Genomic DNA, 26,386 nt, shown 5'->3' with positions numbered 1-26,386 from the left:
TTGCTTGTGAATTTGACAGGTTTTTAGCAAGTGGCACCATGAAAAAAGGACAACACACCCTGTTCTGAATGGCCTTTATGTTACATATATTTATGAAAAGCACCTACTGTGTTTTGTATTAAACAACACTAACTTTACAATAAGAGCTGCAGATATTGGCTAAGAATGGCTTGAGAAAATATTCTGATTACTTTTGAGTATATTGAGTAAAAAAGGTAATATAAAATACTTTTTTAAATGTTGGAATGATACAAGCAATAATCCTCTTGTATCTCTAAGATAAACATTCAGAGAACAAGGAAAATTGTTAACGACATCAGAAAAAATGAAATGCATGCATATACATTCATATGCACAGACACATATTTGGCAAATAAGTTTTATGAGCCATATGATGTTTTCTTATTTCTTTCCTATGATGTGCAAGGTTTTTTTTCCAGATTAGAGGCATTAGTGCCCTCTATTGTTCATTAGAGGATTGCAAATATTTTTCAAGACCAGGTACTACAATATGCTATTGGTTCATTATCCAGGTAAACCAGAAACCTTGCCAAATTCTCCTGTGCTGAAAAAAATAGTAAAAAGTCAATGAATCTGTGCTGTATTAAAAAATGAAAAAATAAATTTAAGACAACATGTATTAAGAAAACGTTGCTGTAACACTTGTAATTTCTGGCATGTTTATTTTTAGAGGTGAACCCAAAATTGTTTACACTATGCTTTCAGAAGAAAAACATTTTTTTAAAAAAAACATTGTTTTAATACTTCTGTTTGGTCACTGTTATTTTGCTGGGATATCTGAAATGTATAAAAAGTATAAAACTTTTCAGAGAACAATAGACAAATACTATAGTGTGGCTGAGCTTTTGCTTTTCCAGCCACATTAAGGATGGATGCAAAAATGACAACTTCATTCAAGCAGATCATTTGAAGTTACATTAAACAGCTGCTGTTAAACAACTGACAACAAAAGAGATCATTTTGATCTCAACAGCAACGAGACTCAAGCAGCACGCTTCCTTAGAAATGTTATGAGGAATACATTCACGCATTTGTATACCAACAGACAGCATATCCCCTACTGTGCTTGTTGCCAAACAGTGTTTTTTCTGCTCACTTTGTATTCAGTCAGGGATCCAGGAAACCCAAATCCAGCTAGACAAATGTGGAACAGCTTAGCTGAGGCAGCTTTAACAGGTGCCATCAATGCAGACTTGTTGAACCAGGGAGACAATACAAATAAATATGTAGCATGGGTCAATAAGGAAGGACTTACCCCATTGCACATGATGGCACTCAATTGCAAAACCATTGGCTGCTACCAAAAATAACAAAATAAGGGAAATAGAATGTTTATACAAAGAAGAGAAAGGCAGTAGGGCCTTTAATTAATGAACCTAAACTTTTATATGGGAAGTATAAAAGTTTTTCTTTTTCCCAATTATTTATATTCAAATCATATGAACATAAGTACCAGGGGTGGGATTCTGTTGGTTTGGATTGGTTCGGGCAAACCCCTAGCTCCAATGATCTGAACGATCATGTGGGCCCGCCCCTACTGTACTCCCCTCATGCTGTACTCCCCTATATCTGCTCAGCTGATTCATGTGGCAGAGCGGATTGCCATGCTTCTGGTGTATTATTTCCCCGAAGTAACATCAAAGGTAAGTAATTTTGAAAGCTGTGCATGCATGCGCAGTGCGTGTCAGGCACGCACACGTGCAAAGTGAGCAATTAGTGAATCAGTTGTTACACCGGCAGCATCCCATCACTTATAAGTACCCTATATAAAGGTTGTCTGAGGAAGAATTCCAAGTACTTGATAGCAGAATGTTGAATGTACACCTGTGGAATGAGAGATCCCAAGGCATTGCAGCATTTCATGCTACCTGGTTTGAAGTAACAGCTTTGAGATTTTGGAAAATACCACCTATTTTGGCTGCAAAGGAGGAGAGCTGTATTTCAGTCATCGGGAAGAGAGTTGTTTCACTGGTTTATTGCAAAACTTGCCAAAAAAATGATTATTGCAAAACTTGCCAAAAAAAAAATGTTATCTACCTAGAACTGCAGGCAATTTATATATATAGCAGATCATATATATATAGCAACAACATGATTGGAATGATCCTTACATTATTGTGTAAGCTACATGCTTCATAATTTACCATTGCTTTGTCTTTCTACAAATGTTATCTTATTTGATAGTCATCTTATTGATATGCTATGATCATAGGCACTATTGACAGTAAATGCAATGGGATAGTCTAAAGGTGAGATTTCCACAGAAAGTAAGTTGGTGAAACCTCTTTGACTTTAGACAGGTTTCTTGGCTTTCTGATGTTTATTAAACAAAAAGAAAAGAAAAGAAAAAGAAATGTAGCGTGCAGCAGATCAGAGTCACTCTTGGTTCTAAACTGCTTCTGGACTCCATGTGTAGTCTCCAGGCAAAAACAGACTGTCCACAAATCCATTCTGAAGCAGGACCAGTTTTGTTGAAAAGAACACAAGAAAGAAAAGATTGATTGGCTCGCAGATGTTGGGAGCTTCCTGGAAGGCTGTGGAATTTGGAGAGAAGCTTTAGCTGGTTGGCAGGTTGGGAGACGACAATCCTGTACTTGTTGTGGTGCAATGGAAGGTAGTTTATCTGTTTGTTTTGGTATAGTATCTCTTTTGTGTAGTGTATACATATTGGTAGATGTGAGTCACTGTCATATTTCTTTTTGTGTGTATATGTGTACAAGCATCTGCAGCTTCCCCCCACTTTCTTAGCAATTTTTATTGCAGCATTCACAAGTTCTGGAGGAAGTTATTCTATTGATTAATTGTTCTAACTGTCAGGAACTAAGAAGAAAATTCCTGACAGTTAGAACAATTAATTAGTGGAACAACTTGCCTCCAAAAGTTGTGAATGCTCCAAGACTGGAAGTTTTTAAGACATTGGGCAACCATTTGTCTGAAATGGTATAGGGATTTTGCAGGGGGTTGGACTTAAAGACCGCCAAGTCCCTTCCAACTATTCTAATTCTAATTCTATTCTTCTTTGACTCAAATCCCTTTTCTACCTTGTTTTAAGTTTCTTGATAAGTAATCTCTCTGTACCTTTTCAGGTTGCTGGCTATAATTTTGGTTTTTATATGTCTGACATCAGATGTCTGAAACATGGCTGGCTGGTGCAAGCCATAGAAATGTTATGTGTATCATAACATCATTGTGGAAATTATGTGAACAAATAACAGTTCTATACAACCTTATACAATTATACAATCTGTGTCAGCTATTTGTATCATTTATATTAGAATATGCTGGCTAGGGAATTCTGGGAATTGAGGTCTACACTTCTTAAAGTTGCTGAGGTTAAAAAATACTGATTTACACGTTATTTTTTGTGAACTCACTTGACCATTTATCCCTTCCTGTGTATTGATGGATATCCCTGTCTGTACTCAAATCATAGACACTCTGTTAGCCATTTTTGGATGGTTCCCACAATTCTCCCTCCTCACAACACTACTGGTCCCCAATACTGGGGAATTCTGATGTAGATTGCATCCCGTTCAGATGCATTATATGTGGGCCACATATTCTACAGTTTGAACTGAACAAGAAATAGTTTATCTGAACAATTCATTCCTACCTTGAAACTCAGTTGTCATTACATTTAGTTTTCTGTACCCAAAGACTGAGTAGGCTTATATTTGGAATCACAAAACTGTACGAGTGAATTGAGCTTGTCTACAATACTTTTTTTTCAGTTTGAACTCTAAATCATTACTAGTTATCTTGACAATTTGCTATGGTTTTAAGCAGTAACAATGTTGAGAATTGGGCTGGGTGAGCTCTTAAGAGCTATTTATTCCTTGTATTGTACCTCAGTATGATTTGTGATTCATATGAAAAAGTGTTGCCTCTTTTCTTTCTTTATATGTTAGTGCAAAATATGATACTTCAGGCAACTTTTTCACAAACATAACATCTTTCTTTAATTTCTATACATAATCCAGTTAAGAGAAAATATTTTCATTTAAACTGAATTAGCCTTGTCAAAATGAGTTGAACAAAACAGGCTTAAATTCAAGATTTGTAACCTTAACACAATTGTGGACCAGCTGTATGAAGTTGAGAAGATTTTTGGTGATGTTAACTGGCAAGCATTTATCTCATAAAAACTGTCACCCGGTTTGCTTCTACTATTCTCAGACAAACATTATAGTAAGCCCACATATTGCAAAACAGCTAAAGGTAGAATTTGGGTCAGTGATTTGTTCTCAATATCTAGTCCTTAGTGTGAGATTTTTTAGTTTTAAATGAACTAAAACTCAAACTGTAGATGCAATTTTAAAAATCTGATGTTATACTTCCCCGTTCAGAGTGAAATAATTAAAATACTCAGAGTAAACATTTCTGAGAATTATCTAACAATTATCATTGAAGAGGAATGAAAATAAAGTGAAAATCCACATTTCTTTGATTGATTATGAGATATCTGAAAACAGAAGTATGAAATTACCTTAGGTAATTATATAAAGAAATTAGAATATTCACATGCAATTGTAAATATACATACAATATTAAAATTTATATGTTTCAAAGATAAATGGAATATAAATGCAGAATAAACATGTAAACAGTCACAGAAAGCTACAGAGAAGAACACAAAAGGGATAACCTCTGGATGCCATAGTGAGAACAAAATAAATGAAACAAGCAAACTAGAATGATATCTTAAAAACTGAAATACTGAAACTGTAATGTTAATAAGCTAGCAAAGCAGCAGATGGAAAATGGCACCCATTCATAACTAAGCCAACCTATCAACAAAAAATACATCATACACATAGTTAGTGTGCAATTCATCATCTTAAAAACTCTTATATATGTCCCCTGATGTTACTTTAATTCAAATTATGCATTTAATTTGATTAATTAATAAGCAGTTCATCTTTTGACAAAGAAAAAATATTTAAAACTGAAATGGATAGGATGGTTTCGGTGTATAGATTGTCTCATAGTTTCAAAGGAGCAATTTTAGGTAATATTCCTAAAAATATAGTTTTTGAGAACTTTGCAAGTTAATATTGGATTCTTAGCATTAAACACAAATTATCAAAAAAGAATGGCATCCTGCAATGTTGTGGGACTTAGGAAATACCTTCTTTGTCATGATGCTTGTCCTATGGAACAACCTCTTCTGGAGATCTGGATAGACCTAACCTGATTACTTGGCAGAAGGCCATTAAAACCTGGCTCAGTTATTGGGAATGTTGTTTGTTAGATGCTTACATTTATGTTAAGTTGATATTGCTTTTAAATGTATTCTTCATTGTTTTCTTGGTTCTGTGGATGGTGTTGATTCAATTCTCAGAGAGCCCAAAGAACATTCTGTTGAACTGTAGCATCAACAATAGAATTATTACTATTACTATTTATTAGATTTGTATCCTATCTTTCTCTTCAGCACTACTGCGTAAGGTGGATAATAATGCAGTAAAATAAGGAAACATAATTAAAATCTTAGTTCAAGAAATTCAGAGGCTAAATTAAAAAGCCAAACTATAAAAATATCTTGACTTTTTTTGCTAAAAGATGGACAGAATAGACATTGGAAATAAGTTTTTGAAAATGACAGAGGAAGGGCCTCTCATAGTCATGGGCATACTTTGTCTTCTGTAGTTTTTTCTACTTATTGCATATTACTAGGTTAATAAACCAGGAAAGTTTATGACTATTTATGGTTTCATACTGATAAATATTCTAAAGCAGGTTTCTGAAGAATTGCACAATTCCCTAGATTGTAGTTTGAGAACAATGATTCTAAATTCCAAAAAGGTAAAAAATAAACCTAAATATTTATGATTTCCTCCATTAATTCTTCTTTCTAGAGATTCTCACAAAGAATCTAATTGTAATTGTAAAGTATCTTCCATGCTTATATCTAAACCTCTATTGGATAAAATTCTTGATCATGTGAAGTAATTATAAATTTCAGCTGAACATGTGTAAGATAGCCTTTGATGGCGGTCTGAGCCCACCAACTAAATACAGGCGGCATATCCACTTTCTAGTTCAGGAGTCTCCAACCTTGGCAATTTTAAGTCTGACAGACTTCAACTCCTAGTTGAAAAATTCCCCAGCAAAACAGGTTGGGGAATTCTGGGAGTTGAAGTCTGCCAGGCATAAAGTTGCCAAGGTTGGAGACCTCTGCTCTAGTTGGTCCCACTGATGTAGGGCAGGACAAATGTTTTAGTCTAACCAAAGAAAGGTTGATTAAAGTGGAAATGCCTTCTTTGGAATCACTTTAGTCTCTGGACTGGAATGTTCCTTTACTGCTTTTTTTGTCATGAGTACACTAGTATAAATTAGCTGTTATACTATAGCATAAGAGTTAGAGGTTTATGGCTCTCCAAATCCTTGACAGCCATAGGATCCCTCACATCCCATAAAGCCATGGGATCTAATAAAAGAAAGCAGATCCTGTCTTATTATGGTGTAATTTATTAAAACAATCTACTTACTTCATCAAATTATGTTTGATAGGTTCAGTCTTGCTAAAAATTGTCAAGACATCCTCTGAATTTTATAGATATATTCTATTGCATAGAGAACTCTCCTCTTCTTTTGCTTTTTATAAATTGTAAGCTTTTTATATAATAGATAGAAATCTCAAGCTCATTTGGAGATTTCATCTGGGTTCACTAACATATCAGTAAGAAGCAGGGCTTTCTTAATGCATGGGTCTAATGGGCCCCACGAGCATAGGGGCCCCATACTAATCTGTTAACCCTTCAATGCACCTTGTATCATACAAATACAGCAACATATTTATTACATTTTACTGCATTTTTTATTAATACTAACATGCAAATATATGTTTAATTTTATCGACCATTTACATTTTTATTCCTGTGAGTAGTTGTCATAGGAGCCCAAGGAAACTGCTTTGCCTGGGGCTCGTAAGTCAGTTTTGGTAAGAGGGTGTTAATTTTAAAGGAATTAATTTGAAATTTGAAAAAAAATTTGCACATGGGAATGAAATGCTAGAAATTATTAAGATTTTTGGATGCAAAGTATTTTAAGTGTTCCAAATACTCAACAAATGTACATTGTAAAAATTAAGTTAGAGTGTCTTTAATTAAGACGCTATTTTGTACTAAATGTTAAACAAAACTTGACTCTTATAAAGCAGCATGGCTTTTAGTATTCCAATCACTTCAGCTGTGCTGTTGTTTGCAGTTAGGTGCTGTTTTCCAACATTTTTCCTGCCTAACAAATATAGCAGCAGAGATCCATCATACTTTTTAAAAAATTGCTAGATTCACACCATAAGTTTGTGGGTGAATTATCTGGATGTTGTATTATGCCTTTATTTTGCAATAAATAATGCAAACAGGTATGTGCCTATGTTGTGCATAACTGTGCTTCACTCAGAAGTATTACTAATGCTACTGAGGTTGTAAAAACTAATTGCAGAGTGCTGATTTGGTTGCTTGGTTAATGTAACCTTAGTGTTTGCGTAGCTTTTTGCATGGTCTTGTGCACTTGTATCTTGTTAATTTTGATTTTCAGGCTGACTTGTTGCATTTTGGCATGTATGTGTAATATGCGTACTCTTGTGTTTTATTAATCTATGTTGTTAAGAGGCAATAACGGGTCTGTTTTTTGTAGTCAGCAGCCATCCTTCTATGCAACCGAAAATATCAGCATATAAAAATACTGTTGTTTTTTGACGGGCTTGTGCAAACAGAATGGGGGAAGAAACAGCAGACATATTTTTTGATTTTAATAAATAATTGTGATATTAGCAACTATAGAAAAATTAACCAAGGGGAAAAAAACTAGAATGTTAGAAAAATTATATAAGTGATGTTTTAATTGAAACTAAATCAATTTGCTGCTTTCTTTGTCCTTACAAACTTTGACTAAGGGACCAAGAGGTTTAACGGTTTAAAGAAATTAGAAATTATTTTCTGTTTTCTTGAGAAGGTGATAACAAATTCCTTTCTCATAATTGAGAACAAAATTGTGTTCTCATAGCTTCTTATTTAGATGTATTTTAATGTTTTAAAATTGCTTTAAAAATCTTATTCTTGGCCATATTTTCAAGAATTTGAATGGTAGGCAGTATTCAGCACAGAACATCATCTCAAATATTCTTGTAACCCTGGTGGAAAAAGCAAGACTGGTGTAACTGAGCAGTATATTTCACTGTTTACAAAACCTGGAACAGTTGAAAAATGCCATGCTTTGTTCTGATAAATATGAAACTCACAACCTCTTTTCAGTTTTGTTCAGTCAGAATGGAGCTAATTTGAATCATTTTGTCCTTTTGATGAAATACTTCAAGAGGGTCAATTTTATTCTGAGTTCAAAATAAAACATTTTCTGCACCTCGACCTCTACACGTTGTTTATTCAATTATATTACAGATATACAATAGACTGTATATTTCCAAAGTACAGAATTAATTCTGGGAGTTTTGTCTCCCAGGAGATTCTCTTTTTACTTCATTCCCTTCCTTCATTTTTACAATTAATGTGTGTGTGTGGGGGGGGGGTGAATAATTTATCAAGGAAACGTATTTATAAGGCAGGATTCCCTAAGGTATATTGATGGACTTCAGTAGAAACTGTTGAAATGCTGAATGGTAAGGCTGTTCTTTTGTATGGCATAGAAATCTCCGTTGTCCAGAATTGTACAGATAAGGCAAAACCATTTGCCTCATTGTCAGGCAGTTCAGTTGAATAGAAATGCAAATGTGACACAAGGGGTTAGGGTACTGTAGTTGTGGGTGGAGAGGACAGGAGAGTGAGCCTGGCACTGTCATTTTCTCCAACAGGATTCTTATGTGTAAGAAAATTCTCGTAATTGTCAATATTTGTTTTCCCAGGATATAGGATTGAAACGAACCTTTGTCACAAGATGCCATGATTTTTAAATGGTAATGATTTTAAATGGTAATGATTTTAGTTGTACAATCTGCAGAGTGCTATATGAAGAGTATATCCACTCCACTATGCTGGAAATCCTTCCTTCCTTCCTTCCTTCCTTCCTTCCTTCCTTCCTTCCTTCCTTCCTTCCCTGTTTGTTCCTCATTAATCAGTAGACCTTTTGTGTAAGTTACCTCTACATTTAAAACTAGGGATAGGACTATAGCCAAATTCTTTCTAATGTGTACCCTGATCGGGTCTATTAACCACAGAATAATAGCAAGTCTATGACCTAAAGGGCTGTACTTCAGCAGGGATACAGTAGCTTAACTAAGGTCAGAAACCCAACCTAAGTGTAGCTGTAAGCCTGATCTGCAAATATGTCTACAGGGAAAATAAAGAAACAGTACCATGTAAGTCAAGAAAAAAATGGCAAGACAACCCTTTCAACTTGGATCTCTGCTGCTTCACTGGCTGAATGTGGAAAAGAAAAAAGTTTTTAAGAATTTAATTCCAACAAGAACAGGAATAGGAAAGCTACTCTGTTAATAAATGTAGGAGGACTCGTGATACCTCAGCATGGGCCACTGTGATCAGGTGGCCACTGTGATCAGGCCATTGCTTAGAACTGTTCTCCAAATAAAACAGACCCAGAAGGTCACAAGGTGCGTGCATTGCTTTACAGTTACAGTTATTACCATATCTCCATAAATAGTTTATGTAGAAATTGTCAATATTTTTTTAAAGATAAGGATGCTCATCAAATGACAGAACTGAAAGGGAAAAAGAATAAGATGATAAATGAAAAAAAAATGCTCACAAATTGTTTAATGCTCTCTGCTAAGTTATATCTATATTATCTTCATATTAGTCAAGCAAGGTAATTCTGACATTTGAACTAATTTCTCAGAACATGGTAATGGATACTGTGAAATAATATTTTAAAGTATAGCATGGATCTTGACAGTCATTTTTGCAATAGTTATGTATGGGACAGTTTTTCAAATTACATTTAAATAAAACATTTCAATTTCACAGTTAAAAAAATCAATAGAATTAAAAATAACACTTAAACTGAAAATGTGAAGTTACAATTCCTTGAAAAATCAACTGTGTTGTTTATATTTTTGCTGAAATTGTATCAAGTAGTTGGCCAGCACACCTTTAGAGATGTATAACATACAAAGCATGGTTTTAAGTTCAATTACTTCTGGAAATTCCACCAAATTTTATTCATGTTTTATGTGTTGTATTCATACTAGTCAATTTTTGGTATATGTAGAAAAAAAGGCAGACAGTTTCTGTTGCCACTATGTCAAAAGGCTAATGGTTTGCATTTTAAAATCAACCTCTAATTTTATCCAAGAAAGATATTGTGGGTTGGGCAATTGAGAGTTGATGATGACATAGCTTAAGAAAGGTCTCTTTTGATTGATGATATTAAGTTGAAGGAACATGGAAACAAACAGAACACTAAAGGGAAGGAATACAGTAGTATATTGATACATGACTACAGTTTCTCTAATATGTAGCTACACGAAAGAGTTTGAAAGGCAATAGCTTTGATTTTATCCTTAAAGGAAGGACATTTATCAATTTGCCATATTGTTTGGATTTTGAGGTTTGGTTGGCCCTGGCTAGAATTTGAAATATTTTTTTAAAAAAAAACACTTAATATGGTTTATATATTTGAAAGAGGTCAACTGCATAAGGTAACATTTTGTCTTAATACTTACATCCATGTTCAACTTCGATCAGATGCATCTGTGAGAGAAAAGAGTTTAAAAAAAGTCACATTGTTTCAGCAACTTCAGCATTGAAATGCTATCTCTTTTTTAACATGTTCCACAACTTATAAAAAGAAACAGGACTTTCATCACATGGTCCCAGTCTCCATACTTCATGTTCTGATCCCTCTTTGTGGTCATTCCTAGGATGGATACAGGTATTTTTTTCCATTAATTGTAGCATCTCTTGATTAAAAACAGGAACATTCTTAAGATCATTAATGTTTTTACCTCTGAAAATCTTTTAATAATATTTTTGACAATGCTACTTATTTTTTACTATTTTTGTTTTTGATTTTGAAAGTCATATCATCTTCATAAACATCTGAAAATGTAGAAGACAGATAATAGAAGAGAAGAGAATTCTTTATTGGCCAAGTGTGATTGGACACCCAAGGAATTTGTCTTTGGTGTATATGCTCTCAGCATACATAAAGAAAAACTAAAAAAATATATTCATCAACACTAATAAGCAATCAAATCATACCAGGAAACAAATAAAACAATATAAATTGTAAAGATATAAGCAACATATTTATAGTCATAAGTGGGAGGAGATAGGTACTAGGAAGGATGAGAAGAATAACAGTAATATAGTCTTAGTAAATAATTTGATAGTGTTGTGGGAATTAGTTGTTCAGCAGAGTGATAGCATTTGGGGGAAAAAACTGTCCTTGTGTTTAGTTGTTCTGGTGTGCAGTGCCCTATAGTCTTGTTTTGAGAGTTGAAACAATTTATGTCCAGGATGTGAGAGGGTCTGTAGATATTTTCACAGCCCTCTTTTTGACTCATGCAGTATACAGGTCCTCAATGGAAGGCAGGTTGGTAGCAATTGTTTTTTAGATAGAGATAGATAGATAGATAGATAGATAGATAGATAGATAGATAGACAGATAGATAACTGTAGATTATAGAGATAGATAGATATTGATAAATAAGAAAGAACCTGGGAATTCATAATGATAGAAACTAATAGTTTATTTCCCAAAGTAGTAGGCATATGACATGTTTGACACATAAAACTAATTCTCTTAATTGCCATTAAATAATAAGATTAACAAGCTGATCGATGGAAATAATAATGTAAATATCTAGCCACAAAAGATCAAATTATATTGTTTCATTTAATCATTTTTGCTAATGTGATTTTTAAAATATAAAGATGTTTATTGGATTAGTTACAAATTAAAATAGGAAAAAGTGTTATCTACATCATTTTTGTCTGACATATTAAAAGTCCTGTATGAAAACAGATTTTATCCATTAATATTAATTTCTTAGTTGATACTAAGAAGTGATGTGAATAACAGGAGTGCAAGGAGATAATTCTGGTTTTTTTCACAGTCTAAAGAATGTATTCTGCCTCAAATCCACACGATTCAACTTCTGTTTTTGGTACATGGGCAACACATTATAGAGAAGCAAATAAAAAAGAAATGAGAGCACCTGGAAGACTTTGAAAAGTATGGGAAGGGTATTTAGGCCAAAGATCTCTCTGGAGTCCCAACCCATATAAGGGAGAATTACCATACATAGTCCCTTTCTGTAATCCCACTCTTATCCTGTCATTCTGGTGTCTCTTGGGAATACTGTATCTTTTCAAAAAAAATGTTTGTTACATCTATTTTCCTGTTTACACAGTTCCTACAATGTGACTTGTTAATTCTGGATACCTTACAAGATCTGTGCTGCATATATTTCATGAAGTATTGTACTTCTCTGCTGCTTCATGTACTTCAGAGACCAAAAAGTTGCTGAATCTTTGTTAATCTCCGGAGTGGATCTATTTCTCTGGAGTGGCTTTGTTGTCTTTGAATGTTAAAGAACCCTTAGATCTTTAAAGTGGAGATTGCCAGATCAATTTGCATCTGCTGAAGTGCTCTGCACCTCCTAAGTGGCAGTGGCTTCTTGGTATTTGGTACAGCAATCAATATTAAGTGCTCCTGCTTCCGTAATTATTTGGGGATTTTGAATTCCTTTTCACTGTTATTTCCAAATAAGCACACTATGATAGGATATTACTTCTCACTGTTACAAGCCAGGGATTTTCATATGATACTTGATCTTATTTCTGGGTAAATGTGGATTAGGCTGGATTTTAAATTGCTTCTCAAATGTACTTCTGAATAAACATGCACAGGACTATGATTTTTATATGATGCCTATTCTTATTTTTAAGAAAAATTTTAAGTTGCATTTTAAAATTGCTCTTCCCTTGAGTTTTCAGTTGCTGTTTTGGGGAGCCCTGCAGATATTTTTTGATAAAATAGTGGAAGTGTCTATAATTGTTTCTGCGATAGCTAACCACCTTGAGACGTGCACTTTGTATTTTATTCTGAAACATTGGAACTATTTCTAATTGGACCCTTGAACTAAGAAAGTCTTCCATTCTTCTGCTTTAATGTGAGAATTGATCTGGAAAAGAAGATGGTGAACTGTTGGTCTGACACTTGGTCTGACTGAATAGAGAAACTTTCCTCTTATAACAGAGGAAGTTGTCTAATTTTAGTTTATGAGAAATAAAAAAGAACCCTAATCCCAGAATCCCAGAATCCTAGAACCATTACACACTGTTGGATGCAAGTAAACTATTTTGAAAACATGGATCAACTATATTTAATCTATTATATATAATGTTTAGCACTCAACATTACAGATAACATTCAAACATACCTCCCAGCTTTAAAAAGTTGTTTTGATACTAGTCTCTGATGTTAGATAATCTGAAAAGGCTATTGAAGGAAGAATTCTGTCTTGGATGCAGGGATGATCATACTAAGAAGTTTGCACTGTCCAACAATTCAACCTGCTATGTGTTCAAGTCAAGAAACATGAAAAGTACCAAGTAGTAACATGTTATAAAAATCTTATCATTTCAGTTATACTTTATCTTGGGAATTCAACTAATAAAAAAGAATAATTGCATGACACGGGGGATTATTATATAGAACTAGAACTAGAAGGTAAGTGAAAATGTTTCCAGTCTGATCCTGGTGACAAGCTTATTAGGAAATGGGAATATACATTTCTATGTAGTTTAATGACTTGTTTGTAAATCTTTGTAGGTGCCCATTCCCTGGATGTAACACAGGGGTGGATTTCTTAACAACTGGTTTGTGGGTGTGGCCTAATTTGTGGGTGTGGCTTGGTGGTCATATGACTGGGTGGACATGGCTTGTATGTAAATATTATATTTATGTAAATATTGATTTTTTTTTAAAAAAGATCAACTTTTACCCAAAAGCAAGCAAAGCAGGCAGGCAGATTGAGTTGCTCAAAGAATTAAAGATTCACTTAGAGATCTATCTTTCTGCAATTGGCAACCTGAGTCTGTCACATAAAATTAGCTTGCAAGCAAACTGATAAAATTTGCTAGCAAGCAAACTCACAAAATTAATTCACAACACGCCATGTATGGAAATATTGATATTTTTTTATTTTTTTTAAAAGCAACTTTTACCCAAAAGCAGGCAAAGCAGGCAGACATATTAAGTTGCTCACAGAATCACAGATTCACTTAGAGATCTATCTATCTGCAATCAGCTACCCGAGTCTGCACTGAAAAGTAGAAGCTTCAGTCCTAAGGAAGGTTTGGTTCTGCTTTTAGATTAGCTAGAAAGCAAGAAATCCAATGATTTCCTGCTTTCTAGCTAATCTAAATCTCCTGGCAGAGCAGAACAGCTGATGGTTGGGGGCGGGGGAAAGAAAAATAGCAACTTACCAAATCAGGCAATTTGGATGGCTCACATGCCAGGTAAGGAGTGAGTAGGCAGGGAGGGGAGGGGCCAGCCAGTGGAGTGATCATAACACACGTGTGTGCAGCATTTGCAAAAAATCATCAGCTGTGCTGCCTGGACAGCTGACAAGCGCTGCATGAAAATCCTCATTTCCTGCTTTTTCAACCTCAGCTGTGCTGCATAAAGCAGCTGAGGAGGGAAAAGCAGAGAATAAAGGATAGCCTAGAGCCCGGGCAGGTGGGTGGGCTAAACACTGAACCAGTTCCGTGTCAGCTGCTCTTCTATAGAACCGGGAGGAACTGGTAGCATCCCACCCCTGATGTCACAATAAATTAAGTCATTAATATGGTAATATGACACCACCATCACTCATTTTCTTGGGATATTGCTAGAGGTAACAACAAATCTGTGTCTTTAGTAGATGTGAAGAAATTTAGTGCTTCAGGGGTTAAGTCTCTAGTGAATTAGCTTATTCTTGAACTATAATAATAACAATAATGTTAATAATAAAAACACTAGAGAGAGTGAGTAAAGGCATTCTGAACGGGGAAGGGAATACCTGGCGGGCTCCAAGTCATGGATTTGTTGAATAGGTATTAGCTAAAAGTCTGATTCTATTTGGATACTGTAAATGTGCATATACAAATGTATTTCCATGGCTTTGGAGAGATGTTGAGAAACTTTGTATGTATGTCTTTGTGTATGTGTGCATACATTGTTGCTTCAGGTCATGATATCCTAGGGCAGTGTAACAAGCAATTCATGTCAACTCACAGTAAAGATTATTGGTGTTTTCACTGGGGAAATATTTGCACTCCATCGTCTTTCTATTTTTAGTGCCTTGAGCTTCCAGTTAGGTAGGAAGCTCTGGAGGGAAAAGGGAACAACAGCCCTCTAATCTTGTCCCATAATTGCTTAGGTTTACAGTTCTCATCTTATTTCACATTAGCAGCTTATGTGAGGTTAACTTTTTCTGATTTCTGTATGAACTAGAATGTTTTCATCTAAACTACATTGTCTGTCTGTCTGTCTGTCTGTCTGTATATCTATCGTACTTTCCCTTTGAATATATTTCCTCTAAAGAAAGCAAGGCAAATGAAGGATTGTACTCACCCTATTTAGAAGCACCACAAGCCCAATAAGGGGTTGTAATTTACTGTGGGAAAGAAAGCAATATGAATTTGTTGCCACAGAATTGTTATCATAATAATCGTTCTAGTGAAAAGCCTAATTTGTTCTTTCTCCACGAATATTTTAAATATGATTACCATAATATCACAGAGACTGAGATAGTCCAAAATGCAGTGCTGACCTTGAGTGTACTTCTCGATTTAACATGTGGTCCTTTAACATTCAGGAAACAACTTGCCTCAATTCACTTATTAATAGATAATCTGAAAATGTTCACTTGTTCTGTGATATATGCCTGTGCCATTCAGATTCTTGAAATCTTTTACTGTTCCATGGAACAGCATTACCAATGTAAATAGCTGTAAGATTTTTCACAATATCTAGTGGGAAAACTCCATAACGAAAGTGAGCTGCTCCCTTGGCCCTCCACTAGTTTACGATTTAATTTTTACTGACATTCCACCTCGTATTATTAGCTCCACAAAATGCAAGTGAAATAATCCTGTATTAATTAAAGAGTGATTGAATTCCCTCAATCATCTTTGCCGTGGCTTATTTAGACAGTAACACCATGTGGCTCTCCAAGGAAAACATGTGCCAGAAGAGTTTCATAAAGAGGGAGAGAGTATGGGTTTTGTATTACACTTAAAACCTTTTCCCATTTATACTTTCTACAAAAGACTATAGCCAGGATTTTAAGGTGAACCATATATAGACTCTGTACTGTGCAATTTAAACAGAGATTGCCAGACCTGAATAATCACTGATGCAGGATGCTAGTGGTTCATTCACTGTACTGTGCTGATAGGATAAAATTATTGTGATGTTATTTTGGAGAAACTTTGTGTTTTTGATCTAAAAGGATAAAAAGGCTGTTTGGGGAATTACATGTATATGTATGCATATGTATGCTTAAGTATCACTTATATTGAAAAGCAGTTTTGAGTGTTGTGGCTTGTCTAAAATTCAGGCAGGGTGGTCATTACTTCTGCTAAATATAAATGAAAGCAGCAGATGGTTCTAAAGTAGTAATCTACTACCATTTACTGAAGAGTAGGCTAGCATGAAAAGAAATTCAAAGAGTAAGCTTGTCACTTCCTTTGTAAATGTGTGTGTGTGTGTGTACAAAGTATATTGTAACCAGTGATATGCTGTACATTCTGAAGGAAATGTGGTTTTATAACAAACATTTCATTCAACTTCTTTAAAAAGCTGGCACAATATATACTTGCAAATAAATGAATACGGGATTTGGTTATGTGTTGGGCCTTTATAAAGAAGCACATAAGCCCTTTTTAATTCAGAAATAGTATTTTAAAAATACCATTCTCTGACATGTTTCCATCTAACCTTATCATATTTAAAGCTAGCTATAACAACTGTGTTATTCTGATTAATGTCATATAATCAAAAATCAGTTTAAGTTTTTTTTCAAATGTAATTAAAAAGATAGGATTAGCTGGTATAAAAAGACTATAATATCCTTTGAGGATACAAGCATCAATAAAAATATATATTTACTTTACAAATTCACTTTCCTGTTTGAAGATGCACGGTATCTTACATGAGCATCCTGATAAAGATAGAAGAGATGTGAAGATATATGTTCCATTCAGAGTACTTACTGACTTATTTCAACCTCCCCAGGCCTGATTCTATAACTATTGTTTTGTGCAGGCTTTTGGGGTGAGATTTTATATTGCAACCTCTGGCAAAGAGCAAGAAGAAAAGGTGAATGCATGCACTATTCTGTGTTGTATTTTCCATAACCTAGAGATTATGAAATAAGCATTCACCTTGATTTTATTTTCACAACTCTTTCCTTCTCAAGCATTCTTTTGAGAGGAAAAAAAGGGAGCTGTAATAATAGATTCTAACTTGCCTCATTTATTTTCTCTTTTAATAAAATAACTGAACTGTAACCAGCATACCCAAGTTGAAGAATGCTGTTGAAATTCCAGGCCCAGGTCTACTAGAGGTGACATTTTAAGTCTCAGGGGAGAAGACCAATTGCCTTTCATGAATGCATAAATTATAATACTATGATTGTGTTCCCCTAAGCAGCACTACCCTCAGTGAAGATCCATGTCTGTAAGGTGTCTGGCCGAAAGATAGCAATAGTTAATTTGGTGACAGGGAAGACACAAAATGATATGGATGAGCAAAAGGACTGTAGACAATGAAAGCTGAGCTGTGAGGGGTGGGGAGCACAAAACAAAACAGCAATTTAAAGACTATTCACAGCAGATTATAATAAACATATGAGGTAAATTTGTATTTCTCACTTCAGTTTAATGAGTATGATGTCACATTGTGGTATATATTATGAGGATTTGTGTGTGTGTGTGTGTGTGTGAAAACCAATATATATATATATATATATTAGAATCCAAGGAATAAGCCTACACCATGGTACAGGATAGTGCATCCTTATTTTGCAAAAGTTTATGATGTTTATTGTAATTGATATGAAGACAAACAGTATCCATGTTACAAAGTCATTCTTTTCATTAAAATGCTTCAAATGATGTTCAAGGTGCTTCATTTATATAGCATGGAGAGACTTGCTTAGTATATCTGTAGCATGGTTTTGTCTCACTGCTCAAAATCAAAATTTACATCTTAATTAGAGTCTCCGTACGTAGCAAAAATGCTGCTGGTAATAAAGATTTTATTACCTGCTTTTCTATTAATGGTGGATACTCTAGTTTTGCCATGTGTATTTCTGATCCCCTCCCAATACTTGCATTTTCTGCATGTATGAAAAGCAGACTTGAAACTGTCCATAGGATAAAGATCTCACAGGCTACAAAGCTCAATAAAACAAAGAGAGGCAAACATGTCCTGTGCTTTTACAAATACTTGTCTTCTTGTCTGTCATTTCACTATCGTGAAAAGCAAACCATCAAATAGATTTGGAAACAGCTGTTGTATTCCCATTTGTGAATGTCATTATTGCAGTTAGAGGAGGTGCACTGATTAGTTTTGATCTAAAAAATAGGTTATTTTCATCAGAGTGCTTCACGGGGAGGGAGGGAGGGAGGGAGGAGAGAGAGAGAAAGAGGGAGGGAGGGAAGGAGGGAGAGAGGGAAGGAGGGGAGGGAGGGGGGAGGGAGGGGGGAGAGAGGGAGGGAGAGGGGGGAGAGAGGGAGGATCAATTCGGCTGATTTAGTGACAAAGTATTTTCCAGGATTAAAATAATTATTTGATCACCAGGTATGAGATATTTTTATAAATATAAAGAACTCTTGCTTTAGAATAATTATGCTATATTTAATTTTTAATGACACTTTCAGAATACAAATTCTTTCCCCATCCCTTCATTTTTGCAGATTCTTAGAAAACGGGTAGTGTTGGCCAATATTTACACTATTTACATCATTAGTGTATTCAGAGAAGAAGGTCATCAGCTCTGGCATAAGGCAGCCAGAAGTGGGGAATTAGAAGGTTGGGTAATTTTGCAGATGGATGTAAATCATGTAACATATTTACATCCATGTTGATCCTTGATTTTGTGTGTGTGTGTGTGTGGGGTGCATGTTTGTAAATGTCTACAATTAAGACAATCAAATTTATTCATTTATTCAGAATTGGATTTGAATCTTGACTTTTAGTGGCACTTCTGTTAAAGCTACACAGCACTGAATTTTAACACTGCTGAAAAGTCTTATCTACTGTCTTCCTGGAAGTAATCAGTGGGGTTTAAGACAGTTAATATCCAAAGAATTAATTGTTCAAAACACAGTGGGTCTATTATTATTTCAATTAAAATATACCTGTTGTATCTTGCATGATGTTTATATGCTATGGGTCTACATCCACCCAGCAGTATATCAGTTTGCCCCTTCATGCATTGCACCCATTTCTAGGTTTGCTTTCAAACATTAATTTCTCTCAAGTTCTTTATCACACTTTTTGTAAAAACACACACACACACACACAAAAGTGCTGAAATGCAAACACTGCCAACCTTATGTTTATAAAGTCAGTAATGTAAACTTATTTAGATTCCTCAACCTGCTATTCAGAAAGGTGAAATAGAATGGAAGTGAATTATATTGGGCTGGGGTGGGGAGGACAAAAATTAACGGTCCGATCTTAGCCATGCTTCCTTAAGTCAACAGACGAGCAAGTCAGACCTGTTTATACAGAAATATGTCCGGGAGCTACCTGCAACGTATGCAGACTTCCTCAGAAGGAAGTGTCACTAAGTTTGGGGGTGGGGTGGGGGATTTGTTCTACCTGTCTCCCACCTTTCCAAGTAAGTCTACTCTCCCCGAGTGAACCCGGAATGGATAGAGTGGTTCAAACAGACCATCCCGAGTTGGCCGCGCACAACACACACCCCACGCACACATGCAGGAGACACAAAAAGGGGGAGGGAGAGAAGGGAAGAGAAGAGCAGTACAAAATTATACCTTATGACGATATCTTCTTTAAATAATAATAATAATAAAAAACCCGAGGCTGTACACCTTCCTGCCCAAGACCCGGTCTACCCCCACTTCCCCCCGTTAAGAGTTGAAACCGCGCCGGGGTTGCTTTGCAAACCACTTTTTTTTTTTTTAAGGCGCTGCGTCTTTTAGGTCTGCGGCGCGTTCTCAGTTGTCGCTTTCCCTTTCTCTCTCTCTCTCTCTCCCTCTCCCCCCACCCCGCCCGCTTCGCCTGCTCCGTCCCCTTCCAATCCCCTCCGCCCGTCTGTACCTGCGGAGCGGCGCTCAATCTGTGCAGCCTCTGCTCCTTGCCGGCGCTGATTGGCCGACGCCCTACCAATCGCGTTTCTGTCTGGGCCAGAGGGAATGCATATGTAAAGCCCTACTTCATATTTATAAGCTCCAATCGGGGCTTTAAGTCCTTGATTAGGAGCGTGTGAGCTTTTGGTCCCAACTGGCTGTGCCCATAGGCTTGTCACCAGGAGAACATTTGTGTTAATTGCACTGTGCCTGTGTCAAGGAAACTTTGATTTATAGCTGGGGTGCACAAATAATGGTTGCCGAGCGCACATGGATTCGGTAGAACTTTGCCTTCCTGAATCTTTTTCCTTGCACTACGAAGAAGAGTAGGTACCTACCATTCTTCTTATACCCCCCCTCCCGCTTTCCTTTCTTATCTCCCCCCACCCCGCACTTTTTCCTTCTTCCTAATGGTGGGGAGGGAAGTAATAATAAATATATATCTATATATAAACAACGTGAAAAGCCGCTTTCAGGTAATGCCTCCTGGCGTCTTGCGTGCATGAGTAGAGCTGTATGTGTTCGTCTTGTCTCTTTTGTGCTGTGCTTTATCTGCTAATTCAGTAAGTGGAGGAATTGTGTGTGTGTGTGTTGTTGTTTTTTCCTTCTTCTTTTCTCGACAACGTTACCTTTTGAGTGGGGAGCGGCGTGGCTGTCAGTAAAACAGCTGTGCGAGTGACAATCATTTCTTATTCAGGTACTAAGAATAGGCACTTGGCTTGGCCCAAAGACAGAGTGAATTGTTTCAGCAGATCTCTGAGAAAGATACATTTCCTTCCCTTCTCCTGCCTGAAATGAGTGGAAGAGTGGAAGAAAGCTCCGGTCTAAAACAAGATTTATGTAATCTTTTGATCTTTCCTCTTTCTGAGGTTTCTTGCCAAGCCCGGTTGGGAGTGGGGGACCAGCTCAAGAGTTTAATCCCACTTTAAGGATAGTGCTCTGTAATTAAGGTTTAATGTAAGGCTCCAGTCATTTACTGATAAATAGGTCCATTAAGTAGCAAAGGTAGGGGTGTCTGTGCATATGTGTGTGTGCGTGTGCCACTTCTAAAGCCAGTGTGAGCTTTGTTTGCTTTTGACTGGAATTTAAAAGCAGCTATTATTTTTTAATGCAACCTTATCCAGTAAAATATTTTGTATAAATAAAAATAAACATTTGGGCTATTTAACACATTTAATATTATTGACTGCATGCATGTTCTCAGATATCTGAACTAATAAACCAAAGGGGGAGAAGGTTTCCAAACCAGGGCTTCACTTCACAACTTTGAGAGCCTGCAAACTTAATTTTGGCCTTAAAAAACCCGACGCGGCAGAAGCTGGCAAGGGGCTCAGCCTTAGACTGAATGCATACCATGACAATACACAGGAGTGACTCTGTATTTTAGATATATGGTTACTAGCTGCCATTAGTGTCTGCATGTTAAATTGGTAAGTCACAAATTTGAGGGGTGTGTGTAAAAGGAGTCTTGAACATTGGTAAATGTATAGATACACACAAAAAGAGTATGCTAATGGGTGCTATAATGTTTGGATACATGGAAGGAGAGAAAGAGAAAGGATTCCTTATTCATCTGCAGAAGAATGTAAATAAATTATGTTAGAATAGTAATTGAAATGCAGTTTCTAGATCAGTCCGTTGATGTACAGTGTGATTTAAAATGACTTAATTTGTGGCTGAGTGCAGTTGTCACTGTTCCAACTTGCAATGGTTGGCTTTTTTCTTCTTCTGTGGAATAGGTGAGAGAGGAAGAGAGAGATTCTGAAGTTAGGAAGATGCTCTTTTTTCAGAGACCTTTCTTGATTTTGGTTCTTAGAGCGAATTTGAATGATTAATTTTGATAAGCTTCTTAAAGTAGATGTATTTAAATGAAATCAGAGCCTATGCCTTTTTAGCTCTGGTGGAAGGGTCTTATTATTCCTCCCACCTTGCAACAATTAGCTGTCTACTTCCATTTCTCTCTGCCCCCCCTTTAAAAGTCTTCCGGACGGATCTGTGGTTCAGTGGGCAGGCAGAGCTATCTAGTGCCCAGGAGCACAGCGGTCTCTCCCTCTGTGTGTATGTGTGTATGTGTGTATGTGTGTCTCAATTAATAAACCACAGACTCTCACTAGTAATGTTGCTGGTAATTGTACTTTGGCTTTGTGGTACATTATACAAACCAAACTATGAATTAAGCTACAAGAATGAAATAAAGAAGCCGAATATTTCTAGAGTTTGAGCTTTATTGTGTGTGCATTGGGGAGGGGGTGTTTGTTAGAATACTTACAGAATGTGGAGTGATAGAAAGACAGCATATTTTAAATTCTAGGTAGCCCACATTTGAAGAATGAAAAACTTAAAGCCATCTGCCGCCCTCACGTTTGCCTTTTCAGAAAAAGAAGAGAGTAAACACAAATAATTTCAAAAAATAGTTAATAAGAGAATGGAACAGCTATACGTGCAGATGTATGCATATGTATGTGACTTTAAATACTATAAATGAAACTCATCATAACACAAAATCTCATCTAACCTCTGATTAAAATGTAATGTTGGCTAAAGGTTTCTAGAGCAGACTTAATTTTACTGTTTTAACAGTTGTCACAGCTGTTGGAAGAAGGAAAGACAATTGAAACATTCAAAAAAGGGCACGGGGATATCTCGTATAGTACATTTAAACATGATCTCTGAATGTTAAGCATACAAAAGCAAATAGGCTTGTGACTTCAGATATATTCTCTGTGTGCACGTTACCTTTTCCTTTGATCCTTTCATTAATTTGAATCCTCAATTTCTATCACACTACCAAAGTGCAACAGTTCTAAAATGAAACAAAGCAACTGTGAATGTCTTCAGTAAAGAAGATAAAATGCACAGATGCCAACAAACTTCGGATGGTTTCAATAGTGAACCCTGATGTCACAATTGAAGAGACAAAAGATGCTTTAGAGTCGTGGAATCAAAAACTGTGCACAGATTTTAGCACATTTAGTTTTTAAAATGGTATTAATTTGAGAGCTGCTGTATAGGTTTTTTTCTTGCTTTAATATTATTTAAATAGTTATTAAAGGTTCTTTGTTTTTGTTTTAATATCCCCTCCTTTGCTGTAGTGATCTTAAAATTTGATCAAGAAAGAGGAACAATATTTGGCACAGAGGGGTAATTAAGTGAAGAGAAAGTTAAAACTGTTTTGTCACCTCTCCTTACATAAAATCTCTCTAATATAGGTGACACAATTTCTGCCGATCTGTTAATATAATATGTAACTCTTATACATGAAAAATTACTTTAAAAATCATTGTCTTAAAATCTAAATATGTATTGTAATTCTGTAAGATATTAGCATGGCAATTGTCTAAGTGAGATTTTTTTGGAGGGCTTTTCAAAATGGATCCTTATATGTCTACTTAAATAGACCTTGTTATAGACTCATTACAAAACTCCCAACTTTGAGTTTCTGTTTTTCATACATGTTGCCTGCAAAATTTTTGCAGCTGACAAAAGTGCAAAAGCTGGTGCTGAAATATCTGACAGCTTTTTTATTTGCTAGGCCTAACCTTTTTTTCCCAAAGTCATTTTAATGTGTTTATGGTTCTTTTCTTTTATTTACTGAGCCTAGTGTGTTCCAGCAGTAATTAACCTGTGTTATTAGCAAAGCCCTTGTGGATATTCATTAATTCTCTTGAATGGATGATCATTTTCTTTCACTGTTATTTTCTTCCCTTCCCTGACATAGTTTAATTTTTTTTCTTAAGATTTTTTTAAAAAAATTGGAAAATTGATAAATTGATGCTTTTGAAAATAACATTAATAAAAGCAGCATTCTTGAATAGTTGTGTGAAAGTATGTCAGGCAAGAAGGAAGAGCTCAATACATGTTTATTTTATTTTTTAAAAAAATAATACAATCAGTATAAGCTGACCCCCCCCCTTCCTGTCTTTTCTTTATTTCATGACCATCATAAATTAGGACATAATTTTTTATTCTTTTCATCTGAATCTGAAGTTACTTTGGACAACATTTTGTGCACTGGAAGGAAAAAAAAACATATTAAGCCTTCAGGAAAATAATGCTTCTGCTTAGAGTGCTGAGGACAGATAAGGGCTGCCTCATTAGCCAAACCTCACTTTTGCAATTATTTAAAAACACATGGAACTGTACATCAAACATAGAAGATAACTTGCTTGTGATTATCTTTGTAATTCTTGAAGCCACTTCTCAAAACCGAGCCTAATTGTGTTGCATTCTTATAACACAAGGTTTGGTTTGGTTTGTGTTGTTTAAATAACAGCACACAAATAGCTTGGCAAATGTCCTGGTATTGAACATTTCTGATGCACAGTGACCTTTGTCTTGGTGCAAAAACAAATAGAAATGAACAGCACTAATATTTATTGACAGTCTTAAATGAATGCCCTCTTATGAATATTGTTAGCCTGTTACCAATCAGCAAAAATGCTGAATGTTAAGATAAGATATCTAAAGTAAATTGGATACGCTCCTCTAGAAGCTTAAAACAACTTGATTATTTTCCATATAGTTTGGATTTTGCTTTATAGCATACACACTAGAGACAAAAACATATTGCTCTCTGTCTAGTTCTTTCTAGCCCTAGCAAGCTCTCAAGAGGAAATCTGTGATTATGCTAGGCTGGTTTGGTTTTTATCTCTTTTACATTCATTGGCCTTGTATTAAATTGTCATTGTCCTAGAGCACATGAGAGAGAGAGAGGGAAATGAATTGCAGTTCTTGACATTCTTTGACAGTGAAATATTTAACTTCTCTGTCTCAAATCATACTCATATGTACATGTTTGATAGCGCTGGAATGACAACCAGCAATCCCTGTTAGTCTGACATCTCCATTATACAAGTTTTGCCATCGTTTGGGAACCAATTCTCCTTCTGTCTCCCTTGAATTCCAGTTTTACTTGGCTGAGGCATATCAGCATCTATTTAAATTGATATAAAACAATTCCACATTTTATCGCAGCTGATAATGGTTGCATAAGCATGTGGCTGCTTGCTCTGTGCATGTTTCACTGTTATATCTGTTTGCCTATATTTGTGTGTTATAAACAGAGTGCGTGTGCAAACATTTTTTGAAACTTTTTTATCTTAAAAAAATAAACTCTGCAAGAACAATGTAGATATTAGATTATCCTGATTCTGTCTTTCTTTGTTTCCAATTGTTGGTGCATTCCTTTAGATAGGTAATCCAGATTCAGTTATTTTCACATTATTTTGTACAACAAAATTTAGGATATTTATCTTTGCTCTTTCTAGATATAATAAAAGGCATCACTTTTCCAATGTGCAATTAGTTTAATATTAGAAACATTGGTCTAAAGGAAAATTGAAAATCCCTTTTTTAACAAAAAATTTTTGTTAATATTCTGATACATATTGGCTTTTACTGTTTTCATATTCTAAAGAAAATCAACTGTAAGATTTTGCTTACATTTCTCCAAATTGTAAAGTGTAATTAAAATTAAACTATAAAATTGTATTTTTTTACTGTACGCCTAAACTCTAAATACTTTGTAAAAAAACAAAAAGAACAAATGTAGGTTCTAAAACACCAAATTTACAATTAAACTTTATACTAGGAAATAAGAGCTCAAGAGTTTGATTTATTCAAATAACATGTAGACCCTAAAGAATATTTTGTAACACTGTTTCAATTCTAATTGGAAACACATGAAACAGCTATTGTCTGTTGTTTAAACATAGGCTTATTTCTATAATTTATTTTAATTTCCTAAAATAATTTTTTTGCCTAGATTTTGTATTTTTGTTGTATTATTGTTACTTAAGTTTTCTGCTTTATTCTGTTGCTAATTACTTTTGAATGTGTATGTGCTTACATACCACAGAGAATATGTGTGCGTGTGTAATTGTAATACACATACACACCACACATACGTCTTGTGTGCTTGGGGGTATATTAGACTTCTGCATTATGATTTTCTCTTTTATTTGCAGTTCTGGCATAAGACATCTATTGAATTGGAGTTTTAATTGTCTCTCACTGAAGTTTGTATTGAAAATCATGTCTTGAAGAAGAAAATATACTAGTTTGTTAATCTGTTC

General features: G+C 35.3%; 1 protein-coding gene and 1 long non-coding RNA gene across 9 annotated transcripts in view; one reads left to right on the top strand and one right to left on the bottom strand.

Annotated features, from left to right (window-relative positions):
- The window catches only part of ESRRG (estrogen related receptor gamma), a 431,490-nt gene that overhangs the window by 215,060 nt on the left and 190,044 nt on the right, over nucleotides 1–26,386 (top strand). For 3 of the 7 annotated variants that reach the window (XM_026695751.2, XM_026695753.2, XM_087933488.1), the window contains exon 1: nucleotides 20,431–20,638. The exons of 2 other annotated variants lie outside the window; for them this stretch is intronic. Coding sequence is in view for 1 of the 5 variants with exons in the window: in XM_026695753.2 (XP_026551538.2) it covers nucleotides 20,583–20,638 (56 nt within the window). In the remaining 4 variants the exon portion in view is untranslated. Of the gene's footprint in view, nucleotides 1–20,430; nucleotides 20,643–26,386 lie in introns of those variants that run through there. 2 more of the 7 variants (XM_087933497.1, XM_026695752.2) reach the window with 1 other exon arrangement.
- On the bottom strand, nucleotides 3,955–20,339 carry LOC113433037 (uncharacterized). Of its 2 annotated transcripts, none has more exons than XR_015743634.1 (4): nucleotides 20,284–20,339; nucleotides 15,562–15,604; nucleotides 10,661–10,688; nucleotides 3,955–9,697 (listed from the first exon to the last, which is right to left on the bottom strand). It is a non-coding gene; the product is annotated as an uncharacterized LOC113433037 (long non-coding RNA). The 2 variants fall into 2 exon arrangements; XR_015743633.1 differs by lacking the exon at nucleotides 20,284–20,339 and adding an exon at nucleotides 19,998–20,215.

This window comes from Pseudonaja textilis, chromosome 1 (assembly GCF_049901715.1).
Source record: "Pseudonaja textilis isolate UNSWEBS1 chromosome 1, rPseTex1.2, whole genome shotgun sequence".
In the NCBI taxonomy this organism is placed as follows: domain Eukaryota; kingdom Metazoa; phylum Chordata; class Lepidosauria; order Squamata; family Elapidae; genus Pseudonaja; species Pseudonaja textilis.
The sequence above is the reverse complement of the archived record's forward strand: the minus strand, read 5'-3'. Positions and strand labels throughout refer to the sequence as shown.